Below are 22087 nucleotides of genomic sequence, written 5' to 3'. Positions count from 1 at the left end.
GATGCCTATTTTAGCTGGTGAATTTCCCCCTTTTTATTTTACAGGTAGTCCTCGCCTTAAAGCAGTTAATTTAATGACCATTCAAAGTTACAGCGGCTCTGCAAAAAGTGACCTATGATGATTGCAGCATTCCCAGGGTCACGTGATCAGAATTCAAATGCTTGGCAACTGACTCATATTTATGACAGTTGCAATGCCCCAGGATCACGTGATCAACCTTTTGCAACCTTCTGACGAGCAAAATCAATGGGGGAAGCCAGATTCCCTTAACAACCATGTCACTAATTTAACAACTGCAGTGATTCACTTAACAACTGTGGCAAGAAAGGTCATAAAATGAGGCAAAGTTCACTTAACAAATGTCTCACCTAACAACAGAAATTTTGGGCTCAATCGTGGTCCTAAGTTGAGGACTATCTGTACTATGTATTTTTGTTTAGGAATTCAAGGAAGCATGCCTAGACCACCTTTTCTCTATTCCTTTTTATTTTTGTAACTTTGTGAGTGATGGACAGACACCAAAGGAATATGGTGTCCAAACATGTGTATATAACAGTGGTGAAATCCAATTTTTTTTACTACCGATTCTGTGGGCGTGGCTTGGTGGGTGTGGTGTGGCTTGGTGGGTGTGGCAGGGAAAGGATACTGCAAAATCTCCATTTCCCTCCCCATTCCTGGGGTAAGGATACTGCAAAATCTCCATTTCCACCCCACTTTGGGGCCAGCCAGAGGTGGTATTTGCCGGTTCTCCAAACTACTCAAAATTTCTGCTACCGGTTCTCCAGAACCTGTCAGAACCTGCTGGATTTCACCCCTGATATATAGGCATGGTGGTATGTGTATAAATACTCTTCACTTCATTTCCTTCCTTCCTGGAATACCCAGAGCATCTTTTTTAGAATTATCTCTGCAAGGGGAGATGTGGGGGGGAATTCTACTTAAAGGAAACGCTTCTTTTATCCAAGAAGGGGATTGGCCTTGTAGCTGAAAATCAGAGCTCCTGCTTGGCATTGCAGAAAGTCCTAGGTTCAAATTCTGGACACTTCTAGTTTAAAAGATCCTAAAAGGGACCAGAGCAGGAGAGCAGGAATGCTAAAAGTACTTTCAGATATTCAGTCCAGTTGGTCCCTCTTAAGGCTCTGGAAAGAAGGTGGGAGTCATCTAATGCCAGTATATGATTGACTCTCACTTCCCACTCCATCCTGCTAAGCTGTCCCCTATAGTATTGGCCAGGAGCCTTGTGCCACTGCTGCAGGCTGCGGTGGGAGGAGTGGGTGACCGGCAAAGCTTTGGACTCTGGCCTTGAGTGCCTCAGTGCTTGCAGAGGAACTGGCCTGTTATCTGTTACACTTTGTTCTCCTGCCTGTTTGGGTGTGGAGCAGCTGCAGCACATGGAGGCATTATCTCTGCAAACCTTTGAAACATGGACAGCCAGCAGGATTCTGGGTTCCCTCTATCCAGGATGGTGGGGGTAGAGTGAACCTTGGGCCTTGGTCCCTGTGCCTGGATGCAACAGAGTACCTGTTCTCACACTTCTGTCCTGCTGGGGAAAAACAGATTCTTGTGTGTAACACATAGAATAGAATAACGGAGTTGGAAGGGACCTTGGAGGTCTTCTAGTCCAGCCCCCTGCTCAGGCAGGAAACCCTACACCACTTTAGACAAATGGTTATCCAACATCATCTTAAAAACTTCTAGTGTTGGAGCATTCACAACTTCTGGAGGCAAGTTGTTCCACTGATTAATTGTTCTAACTGTCAGGAAATTTCTCCTTAGTTCTAGGTTGCCTCTCTTTGATTAGTTTCCACCCATTGCTTCTTGTTCTGCCCTCAGGTGCTTTGGAGAATAGCTTGACTCCCTCTTCTTTGTGGCAGCCCCTCAGATATTGGAACACTGCTATCATTTCTCCCCTAGTCCTTCTTTTCATTAAACTAGACATACCCAGTTCCTGCAACCGTTCTTCATATGTTTTAGCCTGCAGACCCCTAATCATCTTTGTTGCTCTTCTCTGCACTCTTTCTAGAGTCTCCACATCTTTTTTACATCGTGGCGACCAAAACCGGATGCAGTATTCCAAGTGTGGCCTTACCAAGGCATTATAAAGTTGCTGCTTCCAACACAACAGTCCTCTTTCTGAAAATGGAGGAGCTAGGCACATTTCAAGCTAAGCTTTAGTACCATTTCTATATTAGAAGTGGAAAATTCAGATGCTTAGCAACTGACTCGTATTTATGACGGTTGCAGGGCATCCTGGGGTCATGTGATCCCCTTTTGCAACCTTCTGACAAGCAAAGTTAATGGGGAAGCCAGATTAACAACCATGTTACTAACTTAACAACTGTGGCAAGAAAAGACGTAAAACTGGGAAAAACTCACTTTAACTGTCTCACTTAGCAACAGAAATATTGGGCTCAATCGCGGTCGTAAATCAAGGACTACCTGTGAACAAAAGAAGCTATTTTATACTGTAGTGCTCTATGTTTATTCTCTGGTCCACTTTTTTCTACTTTGACTGGCAGCCTCCTCTTCAAAGATTGCCCGCCCCAAATGCTAATTCCCTTCTCTGGGTACCAAAGTTCCTTGTAAGTGAAAAATAACAGGGCACCCATTGTGTGCGGAGTACAGATGTTCCATGGAATTAGGGCCTGTACCTGAACTTGACGCATACGTATTGCGAAGTCACTCCTGAATTGCCCTTATTATAGACACTGATACTATAGCAATGCCAGCAACGTTTCAGCAAGCACATTTGTTTAGGTGAAACGTAGTGCGTTTATTTCCTATGTTCTATAATCCCGTGTGTAGTCTCCACCCTGTACGCTATCTCCTCTTTTGTTTTTCAGACTTTGCCCCAAGCCTGCTGCCTGGGAGATGGACGCTTGTTCACTTCTAACCTAAAATCTCTCTATGTGGCAGTGACCCAGCAACAAGCCAGAGCTGCTTGCAAACGGCACCGGGCAGGTAAGTGGATCAAGTGTAGGAAGGGTGTGTCTGCTCTGCCATCATCCCTTTAAAACAGGGGTCTCCAACCTTGGCAACTTTAAGACTTGTGGACTTCAACTCCCAGAATTCCTCAGCCAGCAACTCATGGGAGATCATGTGACTGGGTGGGAGTGAGTGACATCAAGTTGGCCACGCCCACCCAGGTTTTGTGGCTCCTGGTGATTTCTTTTCTGTGGGAAACGGGTCCAAATGGCTCTTTGAGTGTTTAAGGTTGCAGATCCCTGGTCTAGGACAACTCGCTACCACCAACTCGTGATGGCCAACTGGCCGCAGTCAACTCACCATGGAACAACTTGGGACGTGGGACAAGAGTTACACTCGTATCAAAGAAAAATAAATCAAATAAAAAAAAAAAAAGAAATGGTGGAATAGAGTCATTAAAGAAAGGGTGCAAAAAGAGGGACAAAATGATATGTGAACAACAAAAATTAAAATATTTTTTAAATTATTTTAAATAATTACACTGAATTGTTGAATTGTCTTGCAGTGAGATGTCCTGTGGCAAGTTGGCTGTGGCGATTTGGCCATGACAAGTTGACCCATTCTATCATGAGGGAGTGGCCTGAAAATTAAAAGGTTATGGATAACCCTGCCTGAACCCTCTCTGCAATCCAAGTCTAAGATACCTCTGTTTTCATGCTTGTTGAGAGGGTGATGTCTCTGCAAGACACTGATTATCTTAACCCTTCAGTCTTGGTTCTGGTAATTCTGGGACAGAATCTACCATAGTTATCATTTTGCAATTGAACTAGTGCAAAAGAGACAGGGAGCATTGATCTCTTGACCACTGATAGTGCCTGCATTGAGGACCCTGCATTTCATACTTGTGGAGATGATCTCAGAAGTACAATAAACGAATCTCCCTCTGCATTTTGGCCATTGTGTGTTGCCACAATGCACTATGTTTGTCTCCAATGTTATTTAACAGCTACTGTATATGAAGCCATCAAAAGTAGTTGTGTTTTTTTTCTTTTATCAAAGCAGTCAATTTAGCCATCTCTGCTAACTCCATCAGCTTTTGCAACCTTTCATCCATTGTAGGGATTGAAGCGTCCTTCCATTTGTGTGCGTAAAGTAATTTTGCTGCTGTCAACTTATATAACATCAAAGTTCCAATTTTTTTCCAAATCTTTTTCCATTAAATCCAAAAGAAAAGTTTCTGGTTTCATTTTTATATTCACTTTAAGAATCTTCTGTATTAGAATATAAATCCTGCTTCAATATTTCTTTGCTTTATCCACCATAAATGATAGAAAGTCCCTTCTTTACATTTGCATTTCCAACATTCATTTGAAGTACCTTTATACATTCTTGATAACTTACCTGGTTATAATTCTTATAGTCTTGATACTTTAACCAATGCACTAGTCTATATGGCACCACCGTTTGTTATCTTCTTCCTTTGACAGAATCAGAAGACTCTGGATCCCTTAACCATGCTGCTTCTCAGGACCCTACAGAAGAGCCGGTAGATTTGCCAGCGGCAGAAGAACAGACAGAGACCCAGTTGTCATCTGCACAGCATGTGGAAGAAGCAGTGGTGGGTCCATGACCACTAGATACATATGGGAAGGGGTCCTCAAAGGGTTAGTTGTAACTTGGAGAACCATAGTTCCTCTTTCCCTGATGAGGTCAACTCTGCTCCTTAATCCTCTTGAAGAGCTCTCTTGAAAGAATTAGTAGTAAACTCTTCTATTGCTTATGTTTGTGAAGTTCAGTGATGGTCAGCAACAACCTCTAGGTTCTCTAACCCTATGGAGGCATCTTTGTGTCTGATATGTGTGGGTGCCATTTTTATTTTCTAACTAGTCTTACCTGCCACCATTGCTTGGTGTTTGATTGCTATTCACATTCCAGAGAATGTGACACATTCTCTACGTCTCAGCTGTGGAAGTCAAGAGTCAAATGATGAAATCTTATTTGGCTACATTTGGTTGGTTTTACTCCTGTTTATTTGGATTGGCTGGTTGACTTACTAATTCTGATCAGTGCCTCTTCTTCCCAGGTCCCATCTTCCCAAGCCCAGAAAGCACAAATGCCTGTTGTCAAGACTAAAAGGAAGAAGGCAAAAGGACTCTTTGGCTGATACAACCCATCACTTTACAAAGACAGGGGTGCTGATGCAGTTTTGAACTTCCCTTTGTCTTCCTGGAACATCTAGGGAAAAAAAAACCTGGACTTCATATTGAAGCTCACAATTGTATCCCTCTATTCCTTTTGCCATGTTACACATGATGGTTGGGAACATCTCCCTCTGCACCAGAGCATTGTTTTAAACCCCTGCTTATTCTTTCCTGCTGCCCCAGTTTAGAAACAATGGATTATTAGGTAGAAGGAAAGAATCAGAACTGCACCCTCTATTTTGCTTTATTAAAATGTGAATAAAGTGCTTGGCAGTGATTTCCATATATGCACTCTGTAATACACAGGCTATCCTTAAAAGGTGCCTGTAAAATTGCAATTGGTGAAAAATGTGTCAATTTCTTTATTTTAATTGGTGCTCAGAAAATTACAGAGTATATGACAGCCAGGCTGCTGACTGGCATAAGGTTCAGAAATTATGATTCCTGGTCTGTTTGCCAATCCCCTACTGAATACAATTTAAATATGGGAGTTGATCTTTAAATGGCTATTTCTGTGACTGCCTCTTCCCCTATGAACCCGTTAGATTACTGAAAAAAGTAGGGGGTGGATTTGAAGATGCTTCCCCCCCTCCCCTTCTAGAACTTAGCTATCTTGCTATGCAGAATTCACTTCTTCCCTGATGCTTCAAGGCTTTGGATAATTATCTCAAGGTGATGGTCATGACCTCCCATTCTCTCAGTATTTAGGACATGGCAAAAGATACCTCTTTCACCAAGTTTGGAGTTGCTAATTGATTTTAATTGTAAATAGTTTTGTATTGATTTAACTGTTGCATTTTACATCTATATCTTGTCCTTGAATGCATATGTATGCGCTCTGTCTTAAAATAATGCAAAATTTCATGCCTAAGAAAAATCTACCATAACCCACTGTAATGCAAACTTACTATGGGAATTGATGGGACATCTACTAAAATATAGCAAGCAACAAGAACAAGACTCATAAAAGGTTCTAATCAAATTATGCCAGAAAATCTAGAGAACAGTGGTCAAGATATTGTTTCCTACTATTAATAGTCTGAATGCTCTTCAGGTCTTCCTCAATAGCATGTTGAATGTTATCTAACCTGAGAGGCTAGTTTGGTCTATTGGTAAGAGGACCAGGCTAGAAAGCAGGAAATGGGTTCAAGTGCCATCTTAGCTATGGAAGCCAGCTGGGTGACTTTGGGCCTGTGTCTCTCTCTCAGCCCAACCCACCTCGTAGGATTGTTGTTGTTGTTGTTGTGGAGGAAGAGGAAAATGTTTTGGATAGGTCAGTCCAAAATTCCTCAACCTTTTTAGCTTTGTGAACCAGCGGGAGAAGGAGAAGGGATGGTTCAGCGCAAGCAAATGTTTGCCCACTGTTCATGCGAATGGAGATGCGTGCACATGCTCACCCACTTCTGCAGCCCAGTTCCAAAAGGCTCAAGGCCTGGTAGTGGGGCATGGTCTGGGGGTTGGGGTCCCCTATGTTAGTCAATTTGAGTTATTTGTAAAAAATAATAAAGGCAAAATATAAATGAATTTTTTAAAAAATATCCAGCACTGCTTTATATTTATATTTCTTTGTATTGTCTGTCCACGTGGTTCTCTTAATAAAATACAGGAATGGTTGCCTCTGCTTTCTCTCATGCCATATGGATGGTGCCTTTGTTGTTTTCATTAAATTTGCCTCCAGCATCTTCCTATCTACCTGCTGTCCAGTGCAAGTACCTGTTTGCTTTGGCTGGGCCCCAGGGATGACCTTCATGCTAGGTTAACTTGCTGGGAGTACATACTCTTGGCATACATGTCTGATGTTCCTTCATCCCTTCCAAGAACACCCATCATCACCATGATGAGGCAACAGGGCAGGACTTCAGGGGGTCAGAAGAAATGGCACACCTCTTTTGCATTTTTTTGAAAGCTCCCATACAACTCAAAAAAAGAAAAGAGAAACTTGGTAAAAAAAAAAATCTCACCACCAGCGATGTTGCTGCTTTCTCAGACTACTTTAGAACTGCAAGCTTACCTTCTTGTCAATCTTCCCTAAAAATTTGTCCAGGTCTTTTGGATCAAGCAGTGACTTTTTGAGAAGGGGGGCAAACTGTTGCCTCTTTCAGAGCTAGTAGGATTAGCTTTCTCTCATGGATCTAGAACTCAGGTGGACACATTAACAATTCCTGGGATCCTGTCCACTTCCTCATGATATTAAGATTGAACTCCTCCGAGATAACTGTGTAAGGTTGTATCTCAATTCCATACGACCTTCACAATGAGTCCAAATCTGTGTGAATCTGAACAATTTTATTCATCAGGTGTCAAGAACAGTCCTTGCAAATGATCCCTTGCCTTTTTTTACCCAAGAGAGTTCAAGTCACACTGCACCGGGGTGCTGACCAGCACTCCAAGGATGTAGTAAGCAGGGAAAGTTTAGACTGAGAAAGTAATTGGTCCAATTCTGTGAGTTTTCACAGCTTAGAAAGTTTTTGAACATCTGTCTCCCCAATCCCAGTCCAAGAGTTTAATCACCGTACCACATTAGTTTTGGAGGCCAAAGATTCTAAGAGGAAGCAAAGGTTCTTTATTATAACTGCAGGGGGAAGTTTCTAACTTTTTAACCACTCTTAACTGCTTCCAAGATCAAAAGACAGATAAAAACTGGCTGCTCTGGCCAGGGGAGTTACAGACAGTCCTTGCAAACTGGAAAACCACACCCACAAGAGAAAAAAGAAAGTAAAGAAAGGGAGGGAGGGAGGGAGAAAAGAAAGAGAAGGAAGGAAAAGAAAGAAAAATAAAGAAAAAAGGCAGGGAGGAAGGAAGGAAGGAGAGGAAGGAAGGGAAGGAAGGAAGGAAAAGATTTGTAGAGCAAGTGATGCTCAGTTATTAGCTATTCCTCAAATGCTTTCTGCCAACTGGACTTTTAGGTACAAGGCTGTCCCACTGAGCCATTCCCAATGGTCACAGAAGCATTCACATGAAATACATTCCACTGACCTTACTGTAGTTTGCATGCTTAGCTGGAATAGCACACAACTCTTGCGTGCTAACAAGACATTAGGGAAGTCTAGTGGAGTGGGGATGGAATCAAGGCATGGAAAATTCTCTATTCTTTAGGCATTCACAGATTGTAGGCATAACAAAGCATCGAGTTCACCTGGTTGCTGGCATGGGTGAGAGCAATGATGGAGAATGGGCTCTATAATCAGGCCTTTGCTCTTTGCAGTGTGGTACAATGTGGGTTGTGTGAATGTATCAAAATCATAGTATTTTGTTCCTTCAAGGGAAGTTTCTCCTAGACTCGTGATGGCAAACCTATGGCATGCGTGCCACGGGTGGCACACGGAGCCATCTCTGCAGGCATGCAAACTGTTGCCCTAGGTCAGCTCCACCGTGCATCTGCGCGCACCGGCCAGCTGAGGCCTCCCGGAAATCTGGAAACAGGTTGTTTCCAGCCTACGAAGGGCCTCCAGAGGTCCAGGGGAGGCCATTTTCACCCTCCCGGAGGCTCCAGAAAAGCCTCCGGAACCTGGGGAGGGCGAAAAACAGGCCTACCAGAAGTCCAGAAACAAGTCGTTTCTGGCCTCTGGAGGCTTCAGGGAGGCCTGCTAGGCCCAAAACGGGGCCCAGGGGGGTCACGCGCATTTGTGCAGGGGGCCAGGGCAAGTGGGGTGGCATCACATTATGGTGTGGGCACGGGCGCAATAGCGCATGCGTGCCTTCGGCACCCAAGGAAGTAAAGGTTAACCATCACTGTCCTCTCTAGAGAATGTAGAGAATGACCTCTCTACGACAGGTGTCAAGTACCAAGAAGACCAACCCTCGAGCACACACACATGCACACACAGACTCTCTGGGGCCAGAGCAGAATATTTTGCTTAGCTTTCTATCATATTGTGAAGGCAGTAACAAAATAATCCCGCCACAATCCTGTCTTTGTAGGGAATGAAATCATCTTTCATGGCTGTATCTAGCTGATCCCAACATTCAAGGATGAAAATTGCATCATTTTATATTGCCTCTGCCTGGAATGCATAAAATACTGTACAGTAATGTTTGAGGAAGGGGAGACATGGTTATTCACTACGTTCTCTTCTGCTAAATCAGGATCCATTTCAGAGCATAGATATTATATGTTGCTTGTCTTTTTGTCCATGGTTCAATAGCAGCCAACCATTTAAGTTTACTCAGAAATTCAAATAAGCGACTCATGAGATGAAGTAGATAGCCAGCTGGATTAGTATTGTGCACCCCTCAGTTACTTTGTCTCTTGTTGCCCTGATGGGTATTGATATGCACCCACCCAATCCTTCTTGAGTGACTTCTTTCTCATTTAGTTTGGATGGTGTACTTTGGCAACATAAATATCCTTTTTGTCTGGCTTTGCATCTTAATGATGTTTCTGATTCCTTATCCTCAAGTTTTTTCCGTGCAGCTTTTGGAGGACACAAGGTGGTATCCAGTATGAAGGAAAAGCAGGCCAATTAATCTTAGGGTCCAGCCGTATAATACATTTTGCCCCAGTTATGGCAAATATTTTCTTAAGAGTGAAATCAAATTAAATGGTGTAAAGGAAAGAAAACCATAGCACAGGCAGGCAAATTTCAAAAATCAAGCTGCTTTAAATTAGTCTTTGCAATGCCACTCTTTCGCCAGAATAATAGTTGCTTGCTTTGATTCCATATACAAGAACACCACGTTTCTCTAACATTTCATATTTTGACCCTCTAAATCTCCTTGAGACCAGAAATGAGATTTTTCACTATCTTTCCCACTTTGAGTTTAATTTATATCATCTGCATGATAGAAACACCTTTAATTAACTTAATTATAAGTTAGTCAATTAACCCAATTATCTGGTTTCACATAATCATGAATCAAATCCAGGACTGCTTTGCACAATATATTAGTAATCAGCTGGGTTACTGTTCAAAATGTCAGGTAAACACTGGAAGAAAATGAAGTGCAGGGGATAATGTAAGCTCTACCCTACCCATTATGACAAATTATGTATATTGCTCATTTCTAAGGTTATGATGGGGTTCTGCTAACTATTGGCTGAACTTTACTTATCCATTCTTTTTGCATTTGTTGCAGTCAGTGTCATACCATTTTCCTTTTACAATGCAACTTTCTAAATGATGTTACTGGCTGTAACATGTAAACAAGATAAACTTTGCAAGAGCTGCACTTAAGGTAGGTAAGATAACTTTAAAAGACGTCAGATAAGAATAACCCTTGCCAGACAAAGGAATCCATAACAAGGTTACTGTTCAGCTTTGAAATATGCCACAGGGAAGTACATGGGTATTTTTTCTTCGGACATATAATTCTATGAATCTGAAGGTATTCAAATACTTGGAAGTAATTTTATTAGATTAGATTGATCAAGATTGGGACTGATGGAAACAGGGTAAAGGGAGCTGGCACAGAGCTTTCTAGGCCAAAGGAAAGTATTCCCTCTAGATTGCCAGAAATTGCCAGGATTATTTTTTTAATTTATTATTTATTAAGTAGCATAGGTAATGAACTGAAGGGATTTGTTTCCTTTCAATCACCTTTCTTCAACTTGCAGATTTCAGATGTATGATTTGGCGTGACGCATTTGCACAAACACTAGGGGAGACCTCCAGTCAATCTTGGAGATTTACAAAAAAATCTGGTCAGGAGGTAACATGTTTGTCCAGACTAATGATCAACCTTTCTTGCAGTATCTGCTAATGCCTGAGTTTCTGTAATCAAGCAAAACCAAATGCATATGAATGCTGGTTGGGAATATTAGTGGTATTATTAGTACCTTTATACACTCTGTATAAATGTACTAATATTCTCTGCAGAGACATTCCCCAGCCTTTTTCTCCCCAGAACAGGAAATTTTTCAGATTTGATTTTTTTAAAAATCTCATTTTCAGTGCATGATTGCTGAAAATCCACAGCAAGTTCCTGGATGGTCACAGAGAATGTTTTTGGATTCTTTGAATGCGTAAAATAGGATTAAGCTCAGGGAATTGTCTGATTCTGGGAAAGGACCGTAGCTCATTTGCTTTCCTGATGTTCTTTAACTTAATTCCCAGTTATTCCAGATGGACCTGGGAACTTCTGTACCACCATTTCCAGTAAGCAGAGGACAGGAGTGAACAACCAGAATCTACAAGCAATTCTTAGCCTGGTTTCAAAGTCCACTGCAAACATTTCAGTCCTGACAGCTGATTTATAGCACTACAGTATAATATTACAGTCAACTTCTATTCTCCAGCACAGATTTTGATTTTCCTTGATGACTTCTGTGTTTGCTTTTTTAAATAATGTACCGGTACATCTATTGATTTTATTCTTATCTTATTTTATGGTGAATTTGCCAGTTTAGCTATGCGATGTTTTATTGGCTATGTAATATAGCCCTCATATCATTTTAAACTGATACCATAACCAGATTATATTTATTATTGGTTATTGTTTGCTCATCAACTCATCAATAATCAACTAGCATTTGATTATTGAATGGCTGAAAACATACTGTAGAACAATGTGACATAACATCCACCCTCTGCTGCCCACATTCAGATTGTCAGCGGCTTTGGATATAAATAAAGGACATAAAACATATGCTGTTTGATTGCCAATCTCACAGAGTTGATTAGAAGATGGGCAGCTATATAAATGTTTTAAATAAATAAAACATAAATAAGTCATTTTGCACAATGTTTTTTACTACTGTGATCGTATGTCTTTTACTGTAAAGGACAGTCCTTTATTTCAGAAAGCTGTCCTATAGATTTATTTTTTTAAAAAACTCACTCTTCCTTTATTTTGGTCATTTAACTTTTAGTATATAAATGGTACTTCTTAATGCACACTATTTATGTGGAAAATATGGAAACGGAATTGTGTTTTAAAAATAAATTTACATATACCATTTGAATTTAGATATTTTATTAGATGTTTGTAAAGTGTTGTTTGGTGTTGCTCTTGACGTATTCTTTGTAAAGCAAAGGTTCTAAACTATTTATCCTTATGAATCTCTTTCAGATATAGCAATAGCACTTAGACTTATATACCGCTTCACAGTGCTTTACAGTCCTCTCTAAGCGGTTTACAGAGTCAGCATATTGCCCCCAACAATCTGAGTCCTCAATATGCCCCCTTTTCAGGGTTTCTTTTCCCCCATGAAAATGTGGTCATCGTATCTTTTACTCAATGCTAGACCTTTTCCTTATTTGTCAGCGGTTCATATATCAGGGCATCCTTGCATCTTAACTCTTAATTCTTTCTACTTCCATCTTTTAGCAAAATCAATACCCAGCTGTCTTGACCCTCCTCTCTTCCACTATTGCATCCAGCCTCAGCAGTGAAGAGAAAGAGAGTACTTCTGTTCATACTAAGCTGCAATTTCAAGGCAAGCAGTTGCCAGGCATGACCAGGCCCTGAGCTGGCAAAGAACAAAAATCCACCTCTTTGTCACCAATGCTCAAGCAGAAGATTCTTGAAAGAGACGAGGCCTCTACTTGTATGGATCCACATTCTTTCGCTACCCCGGGTTCAACCAGTCAGAGAGGACTCCTTTAAAACCCTTTCAAACATCCAGTGCAGCTTACTTGTTCAAAGGCCCCGTGGACTGCAAGTGGCTGGGCACTGGTTGCTTTAAGACAACATTTGTCCAAGGGCTGAGAGTGTCCCAAAGGTTGTCCTTGCCAGCCACCAGCCGACCGAGTGGGTGTAGCCTCCGTCTGCAAAATAGCCACTTGGCCCCGTCCAAGTGGTGCTTCCCAAGCAAGCATCTGCTTTTGCTATTAAGGGCCCATCATCAGCCAAAGGAAAAACAGAAGTGTGGATCAGAAGGGATGGCATTCCTGTTCAGAGGCCGCTCCTAACTTTCACCCTTGCAGTTGATGTGTTTCCTGCTAGGAAATCAGGTTACAAGTGATAACGGAAGCTTCCAGAGACGACAACCATCACAATCAGAACGTGCGTGCTTTCTTATGAAAAAAAAAATTCCTGGAGACAAAACAGTAGAGCTAAACATATTAAGGCTGGGGAGGGAGGCAACTGCAAGCCGAGTGTTATCTACATCCACATGGAGGAAAGCACGCGGTGGGGTACCCCAAGGTTCTGTCTTAGGCCCAGTACTCTTCTGCTATTCTGTATTATGGCACAGAGAAGGGGGAAAGTTAGCTCCTGTCTTTGTATGTATACAAAGTATGCATACAAAGACAGGTATATATATGCATGTATACATACATACATACATACATATATATATGTATGTATGTATGCATGTATGTATACTCATATATATATGTGTGTGTATGGGTTAACTCCAATCTGATCTAAATATTCGATCCTCTTCAAAATGGTCTTTGAAATAAACAGTGTAGCTTTACTAATGATATGCCTATACTTTTTAAAAGGGAGATCTCTATATAAAAAGTAGTCTGAATCACAGATCACATGTGCATAGAAAGGGTTGTGAGAAGCAGTGAAGGTGCTTCTTTCCACTATGCTAAGTACTGATGAGTATACCTATGGTTGTGACCTGTCAATCACTCAGAAGCAAAGACATACACAGTTGGCCTTCTGTAGTTATTTGCACTGACAGAAATGTGTCCAGGTAACTGAATACTCCTACTTATTTCTACTTTTGTGCATGTTGAGCGGTACTGCTGACGGTAAGTGACCAAGCCATCCAATTTGACCATCTGACCAAAAATATCCTGAAATAGACTAGAAATGTGCAAAATGGTAGCATCTCCAAACGATCAAAAACAGAATGGCAACATACATAAAACTCATAACCACTTGTAGAAAGAGGAGCAGAAAATCTATAACGGGCACTAAACCAGATACACACTTATTTGGCACTATACACAGTTAGTAGAGCTGAATTCAGCTGTTTTTCCTGGTTTAAATCAACCATCTGTGCAACACAGGATTAGCACTTTCCCCAGAGTGCTAATCTTGTTTGTTAAAGAAATAGGTTTCGTGCTTTTTTGAAAAGTGCCAAACCCATGCAAATAAGGAGTGTGTATAACACCTTACTAATGTTTTTCAAAGCAGAGCTCAGGTGTTATGTGACAAAAACCTCTAAATAAGACAGATTCCCACTTTCTCCTGAAATCCAAGCTCAAGGAAAGCCATGGAAGACATCTCCAGTGACTGAAAAGTAGGGAATATGCCACACCAGTCTAAAATGATTAATATGAGCTGGACAAACTCCAGCCACTGGTTGTGTCATCAACCACATCATTAAGGAAGCCTTGTCTGTCATGTCCCCAACCAAAATTCTGTTGGGAGAAGAACAAAAATATTACTCTAAAATTGGACGGCTATGTATGACTTCAAATTGCCTCAGCTATAGGCTGGGATTGAGACAATATGATGAGGTCATGGCATTCAAGGCAGCTGGCATCTCCATGCTGTGACAATATGCAGATGAGTCCTGAGAGATCACTGATAAAATTACAATAGATAGGGAATCTAGATTCATTTATTTAAAGGCAGCAGCAATAAAATCAGTGCTTCCTTCCACCCATTTCCCTCTTGAATTACATGTTGGAAAGCAAGGCAGTTTAAGATAATCAGAAGTGGATTTTTTTTGTGAGAAAGATCCAAGATCACTTCAAAACTGCATTCCTGGGCCTTGGAATTAGTTCATCTGAAATATTTTACACCAAGCTCTAGTTCAGAAAAATATCGCCAGCCATTTGAAGCTGATGTGTATGTTTTGCATTTTGAGGATACAGATATTCCTCGTTTAGAAACTACTTCATTTAACTGTAACTGCCGTTACGATGGTGATGGAAAGTAACTAATCGGTCCTTGCAGTTGCAAACTTCACAGATCCATAAAGCAAAGGAAAGCTTTACTGTAAGACCATAATAAGCACTGTGGTTTCACTTAGCAACTGCTTTGTTTAATGACAGAGTTGCCATTCCAAACTGTGGTTGCTTAATGTGGACTACCTGTATGTAGTGGAGCCATGACCACTTAGCTAAAATACCATCTCTCCTTCCCCAGCAGGATACTCTCTCTCCTATCCCTGCTCTCTTTTGCTCTTTTCCTGGAGATGCAGGCATGCTTCCAAGCAAACCACAGGGCTGCAACCAGCTATCCCTTTTATCTTCAGGAAAGCTTATGGGACTATCTGAGGCACAGGAGGCATTCTTGAAAAGAAAGTTGAGGCTGGTATTTTATTTTGCATCATGATACTCCCATCACTTTCTTGTTTTTTTAAATTACACTGTGCAATAGGTTGTTTGGCAAAGGAGGCATCTGTGGACATCCTAACTTTACTTCGTGGGTCTTATCTCTCTACTAAAAGCAAAATAAGGTTTTACCTAACATTATCCTGCAAGACATGCCAATATGGCTTCCAATCTGAAATAACATTGTAGTTTATCTATCCTGCTTTGCAATGTTTCCAAAACAAGTAAGAGACAGGTAGTCCTTAACTTACAACCATTTTGTTTGGCAAAGTTACAATGACACTGGGGGGAAAAAAATGACTTACCACATATTCTCACACTTGCAACCGTTGCAGCATCCATACAATCACATGATGAAAATTTGGGCACTTAGCAAATGGCACATATTTTATGACAGTTGCAGTACCCAGGGGGTCATGTGATGATCACTGGCAACCTTCCTAGCAGGCGTCCATCAAACAAAGTCAATAAGGGGGGAAACTTGAATTCACTTAATGACCGTGATTCACTTAAGAACTGCAGTAATTTCCTTAATAACCATGGCAAAAAAGGTCATAAAATTGGATGCGGCTCACTTAACAACTGCCTTGCTTAATAATGAAAATTCTGTTCCCAACTGTGGACATAAGTTGAGGACTACCTGTATATAAATAAATTGAGTCTTAGGCTTTCTTCAGTCATATGCCCCTACCTAGGTGATGAGACTAACCTCATGCTTTATTTAAAGTATTTATGTGCCACTTATTTAAAATAAAATGAGAGTAGTTCACAATAAAAGCCAACAATTAAAATAATCGTAGCAGACTTCAGAATTTATTAGGAATCTGATTTTTTCAGGGTTTAACAGAAATGTATTGCCTGGGCCATGGTCACTAAGCCCTGAAGCTCAATGCTGTTCAATAGATGCAAGCTGTGACAGCCTACACCAGTAAATTAAAACAGTGATTTACAATATTAAAACATATACCGGTAGAAAACTACCATATAACATAAAATATTCAGAAAAGAAGAAATAAAATAAAAAACAACAAGAAGGGGGGGAAAAATCAGTAGAAAATTATTAAATAAGAATTATTTTTTGCCACTTTATCATACTTTCAAGAGATTCTCATCTAATAATTGCCAATATAGACCCACAGGCCAATATGCACTTTAGGCAAACACCATAAAGATCTGCCAATTCCAATATTCCCCTTTGACCATACAATGCAAGACTTTGCCTCATTCCCAGCCCATGTTTTAAATAGCCTTATGCCGATCCTTTCTGTTTAAGAAAATAACCAGTTTTTCCTGTTTAATCTAACCCTGAGTCATGGTACATAAACTTTATTGTATTTCGCTCTTTTTCAGAGGGTAGTCCATGTGACCAGGCCAACCTTGATGAATTCTTGGTAGATTTCCTGGGAAGGTGCCTGTTATCTTATAAGGAGCAATGAAAAACAGATACCATTGGCTATTCCTCAGCCAATCGGCATCCTCAAAATATTCTCTGACCACCAGGAATGATAATTGTTTTTTGTTAGTAATCCAGGATAACGAAGAGGAATCAGCTTATCACTATCCTGGCAAAATACAGTATTAGGATGATACAGCAAAGGCTTACTTAAGCTAATGAAAAACTGTCAGCCAAAAACTGGTGTTTCATAACTTTGGATAAGCTAAGGCTGATTTGGTGACTGGTTACTGATTCCTAGCTGTTTTTAGGCATCTAGAAGCCATAAACTACTTCTACCCCTCTAGCTTTGTCAATATCTACTTTGTAGGCCTGTGTTTTTTAATATATATTTTTAATTTTTTTTGTTTGCATTTGGATAGGTTTACATCTTCCATCATGGCTAGCCAAGAGAGGCAAAGGCTCTTCTCATTGCCCTGATAATCCCAGTCCCCATAATCCCAAATCAGACTTTTTTATTAATAAAATGACCATAATCAGTCATAAGAATCCTAGATTCTAATAAACAGAAGGCAATCTGGTGAATTCCAGGAAGCTTTTTTACCATTTTCTTTTTGGGCACATTTCAAAAATATTAGACGGTGCCATTTCCTCTTGTTATCATATGTTTATGATATATGGGGCCTAGGTGGAGCTGAGATTAGAAATACATGTAGAAATAGATTTATTTATTTATTTCTTGGTTCAATTTATATGCCGCCCTTTTCTGGAGACTCAGGGCGGCTTACAATTCATTAAGCAATAGCCTTCATACTTTTGTATATACCTGCTTAGTAGGGCTTTTGCCCCCCCCAAGCAGTGTTCTTTTTTATACAAAGTCAGCTTATTGCCCCCACAAACCGGGTCCTCATTTTACCTACCTCGGAAGGATGGAAGGCTGAGTCAACCTTGAGCCTGGTGAGATTTGAACTTTCAGTAATTGCAGGCAGCTGGTGTTACTTAACAGTGCTTTAGTCTGCTGCGCCACCAAGGCTCTTAGATCTAGAAATAGGTACTCCTCATCTTCTGACTTGTTATTTAACAATCATTCAAAGTTATGATGGTCTCAGAAATGATAAAGCACTTCTGGCCTTCATAAAACATCTCTCTCTCTCACACACACACACACAAACACAGAGAGAGGGGGGGAGATGGGGAGGGAGAGGGGAGGGGGAGGAGGGAGAGGGAGCGGGGGAGAGAGAGAGAGAGAGAGAGAGAGAGAGAGAGAGATATGGAGAGGGAGAGAGAGAGAGAGAGAGAGAGAGAGAGAGAGAATCCTGTGATCATGCTCTGATGCTTGGCAATCTGTTTGCACTTATGATCAGTTGCCAAGCACCATTTGCAATCTTCTCTGCTGGCTTCCCCAGAAGATCATTGGGGAAACCAGTGAAGAAGGTTGCAAGCTGCTACTGTGGTCTGCTGCAAAGCTGAGATTTCCTGATGGCAAACAACCTTTTGAGAATGAAAGAGCTGCTGGCGGAGGGAAGGGGAACTCATCCAAAGGGCTGCAGAAACAGAGTTTAGGTCTTGAAGAGCCAAGCTCTGTCGCAGAGGTTCCTTCCACCCATGAAGGGGAACTACCTGCCCTCCTTTGGCAAGGAGCTCTTTCAATTCATTTGCTTAATGACCCATATAGTTGCTTTAACAACTGTAGCTGAGAGAGCAGGGATTGTGGTTGTTTAAAGAAGTAGTCATGTGGGCATCTCACTTAACCACTGCGTCACTCAGTGACTGGGATTCTGGTCACAACTGTGATCGTAAATTAAGTTCTAATGGTGAAATTATAGATGTTGCTTTATCATGCAGAATTATGTAAAACAAGAGTTGGAAGGGGGCTTACAGATAGATAATCTAGTCCAAGATTTTTCAAACTATGAGGAAAAGAATGGACGGAATTGATATACCTATAGCGATCTTTAAAGAAAAAAACGCATTGATTTTGTTTAAAACATCTGTCCAATGAATTGTGAAATTCAAGCTTTAATTTTTGTATGTTGAAAACGTTGATGTTATATGTACAATTAAAGTTAAATTTTTATATTTTACAAATATAAGGAATTTTCTGGGATAATGTGGGGCATCCATTTTTGTCAATTTGAGGATATATATTAAAGTCATTGGTGTTTGGATCAATAAATAATGAACATAGGTTTCATTTTATTGCCACTTTTCTAGTAGTAGAGCATTGTCTCTTGGGCAAGGATTCCAGGATGTGGTTGTTTTTTTTTTAATGAACAAGTTCTGCAGCTTGAAAAGGTGTGAAAACCCTGATCTAGTCCAATCCTCTACCCAGGGCAAAAATCTGTTACTATAGTGTCCCCAGCCAGTTTCCCCATTTTTTAAAATATACTTTCAATATTTTTTTTAAATATTAGGGAAATTAGGGAAATTTGTTCCATCTCTTTCCTTGTAGTTTAAACCTCCTGATTCTTGTCCTGCCTTCTGAAATAATTCTGAACAATTCCACCCCCCCTGCTTTACAAGTGACTCCTTCAGACACTTGAAATCAGCAATTCTGGCTGACTCTCCTCAAACGCCTCATCGTTTTTCAACCATTTTCCTCCCAAGCCAGGCAGTACCATTTAACTGCTCTTCAATCCATCAATTCTTCCTCTGGTTCATAGCGGTCTCCCTCTTTGCAGCTTCTGCATCTGCTGCTGTCCCTGCCTTGTGCCCACGTTCAGGTGATGGTCTACCTGAATGCCAAGAAATCATTTACTGGCCTTGGAATTCACAAGGTCGCCCTCTTTCTCTTCTCTCGCCCTTCAAAACCTAACACGCTCCTTTTAAAAGCATAAAAGGCGGCTTTCCCCAAACGTCGCGTTCTCCAGACGGCACACTGCCATTTCCTAAGTCCACATGATCGGCGAGATCATTTTGTGGTCCAAAATTTCCGACGGGCACCTTGTTGGAGAAAGCCGCCCTAAATCAGCTTCGAATGGGGGGGGGTGGAGTGGGGGAGAGAGGGAGTCGCCTAAAACGTTAGCACCCCGGGAAATGGGGCGGGGCTTTTAAAGCACTTTTCGGGGAAGCAAACCTTATTGCTTCACTCTTGTTCAGCAAACTCCGGAGTCCGCCGGGGTCTACAAGTGTGAGTTTGTGAGTTCAGGCATTATTTGATTTTATATTTATTTAGAAAACTCCGCTTCCCTGTAATCAGCTTGCAAGGGCTCCAAAGATTTTACACATACAGACCTGATCTGTATATTTTCACTCATGGGGGGGGGTGCATGGTTTAACTCCCCCCCCCAATTAGGGTTACCCGCGATTGGAGGCGGTGGGGGGGTGCAAGAAATAAACTCTTGATTGCCCTGGAGTAAAAAGATGCCTGCTTGGATTAAACGCCCCAGAGAAGCATACTTGGAGGCACCCGGCATGCTTACCGGCGGATCAATGGCTTGCAGTGTGCGCGCACGAGCCTTAGCAGCCGGACCCAGCCGGGACCGCGTGGACGTTGAGCCTAAAGCACGAGGCCGAGCCTTTTCCAAAAATCTACTTTTCCCTTCTTCTGTCCGACAACGGCTGGATTTGAAAAATAAGGAAATAGCGCCCCCTGGACTGCATGTTCTCTGCGGGGAGGCCTCGGCCGACGGCCTTTAGGCGTGCCAGGCCAGGGCGTTAGCCCGCATCTTGTCTCGTTGCTAAGCGCCGCCGTTGATTCGCCTCAGAACCAGACACAGCCCCTCCATCCATAGCCCTGGCTCTTGAAGGTTCATGCCAGACTTCAGGGAATTGCAAAGTCCCCCCCCCCCCAAAAAAAAAGGTTGGACTGAGGCAGGGCTCTTTGGGAATATAGTTGGGATTTTGAAAATAAGCAACGGGTCCTGTCACAAAAATGCATGTTGTGGTGCACATGGCCAATAAAAATGACCAAGAGCCAGATAGCAATAAAATTATGAATGTGCCACCGTGACCACCCTGGGTGGGAAAAGTAATCCAGAAAGACCAGAGAGTAGGGATACAAATCTGTGGGCACACTCTAACCGCTGCCAAGTTGACGATCCAGAATCTGGGTGCAAGATTACTATTTTCCTGAATTTTGAATAAACATCTCCTTGGTTTATTTTTGGGAAACTGCATTTTTAAGCTTGCTGCATTTTACCCTTGAGTAAATTTGAATTGGGGTGAAATCAAGAGACTTAGAATTGCTGAAAGTATGTTTATATGGCTGGGAACAGCCTCTTCACATCTGATGCTCTTCAGAAGTGTGTCTGGCTAGCAACAATGGGAATGATAGCAGAGGACAGTTAGAGGCCACCACATAGGGTACACTGTAGGATGAAAGTGCCTTGGCGGATGACAAGGTGTTACAATGGCAGAGATTTCTTGATGGCCCAACCATCAACTGGGTTTGGCTTCCCAGCTTACTTGCAGTTAAACCTTTCTGAACTTGAATCCTGGTTTGTCGTCCCCCCCCCCCCCCGTCCTGTACCCCCAGATGCAGTCGCTTACATGTAAGAGCCAGTTCTGAAGAGGAAAGAGGATCCAGGCCTTGTGCCTAGATAGCTAAAGAAAAGAAAGTAGGCTGTTGTGCCATTGCTATCTCCATCAAATGCTAGCAAAGTAAAATCCCAGGGGATTCTTTGCAGATCCTGGAAGCCTTTTCTCTGTCCCATCAGTTCCACACATCTCCTGGCTGTTTCAGTCTCCTCTATCTTTTCGATCTGCCATTGGCTGGCTTTTAGGTCCCCTTCTGGGCACCAGTCTTCAGGATAAGGATCCCAGGGATGGCTTAATCTGGTCTCTACTGCAAAAAAAAGCTGCTCTCCGGATGGAAAACTCTTCCCCCTTTCAGTTTTGCTGCAGGATCTCTCAGCATGGCTTCTTTCAAGGGTGCCAAGAAGTGACCGAATACCAGAGGCACAATGGGAGTGCCTTAACGCTTCCTGCTGGCTGAAGTATGACCCTCAAGAGCGCATGCACCACACACCTCCAGTCAATGAGCCTCAGGTTCTACATGCAAGCTCAGATTTCCTGTGGTTTCTTCTGCCATCTTCCTTTTCCATTCCTACCAACAGAGAGCTTGGGCAGTTTGCTTGAAACTTAAGCTTCAACCTCTGATGCTGTTGTCCTACAGAAGAAATGGCCTGCTCTTCTCACTGGAAAGGGACTTTCTCCCAAGCCGGTCATCATTTCCTCTACCCGAAGCTATTCAGTTGCACTGGATGCACACAGATGGTCCTGATGGTACAGAGCTGCAGATCCCAAGCCTGCCATAGAGACCCTAGCCTAGTGGGACTGTGGTAGGGCAAAGAAGCAAAGAGCCAGATTGGGAATAAAGGCGCCTCCTTTATTCCTTTCCCCTTATTTATAAGGAAAATTCACCCTTCATGTCAATAAGAAGCCCG

The 22087-nt window shown here is 41.8% G+C and overlaps 1 protein-coding gene across 2 annotated transcripts in view; it reads left to right on the top strand.

Annotated features, from left to right (window-relative positions):
* Positions 1-6762, top strand: part of NHEJ1 (non-homologous end joining factor 1) — a 97806-nt gene extending 91044 nt beyond the window's left edge. For both annotated transcript variants that reach the window (XM_034433727.2, XM_087881639.1), the window contains 3 exons: positions 2844-2961; positions 4413-4543; positions 5009-6762. In XM_034433727.2, coding sequence (XP_034289618.2) covers positions 2844-2961; positions 4413-4543; positions 5009-5089 — 330 coding nt within the window. In that variant the 3' untranslated portion in view covers positions 5090-6762. The remainder of the gene's footprint in view (positions 1-2843; positions 2962-4412; positions 4544-5008) is intronic.
* The last annotated feature ends 15325 nt before the right edge of the window (positions 6763-22087 follow it).

Source organism: Pantherophis guttatus, chromosome 1 (assembly GCF_059756535.1).
Source record: "Pantherophis guttatus breed Tessera chromosome 1, ASM5975653v1, whole genome shotgun sequence".
NCBI classification, from domain to species: Eukaryota; Metazoa; Chordata; class Lepidosauria; order Squamata; family Colubridae; genus Pantherophis; species Pantherophis guttatus.
Note: the sequence above shows the minus strand (reverse complement) of the source record. Positions and strands in the feature narration are given on the sequence as shown.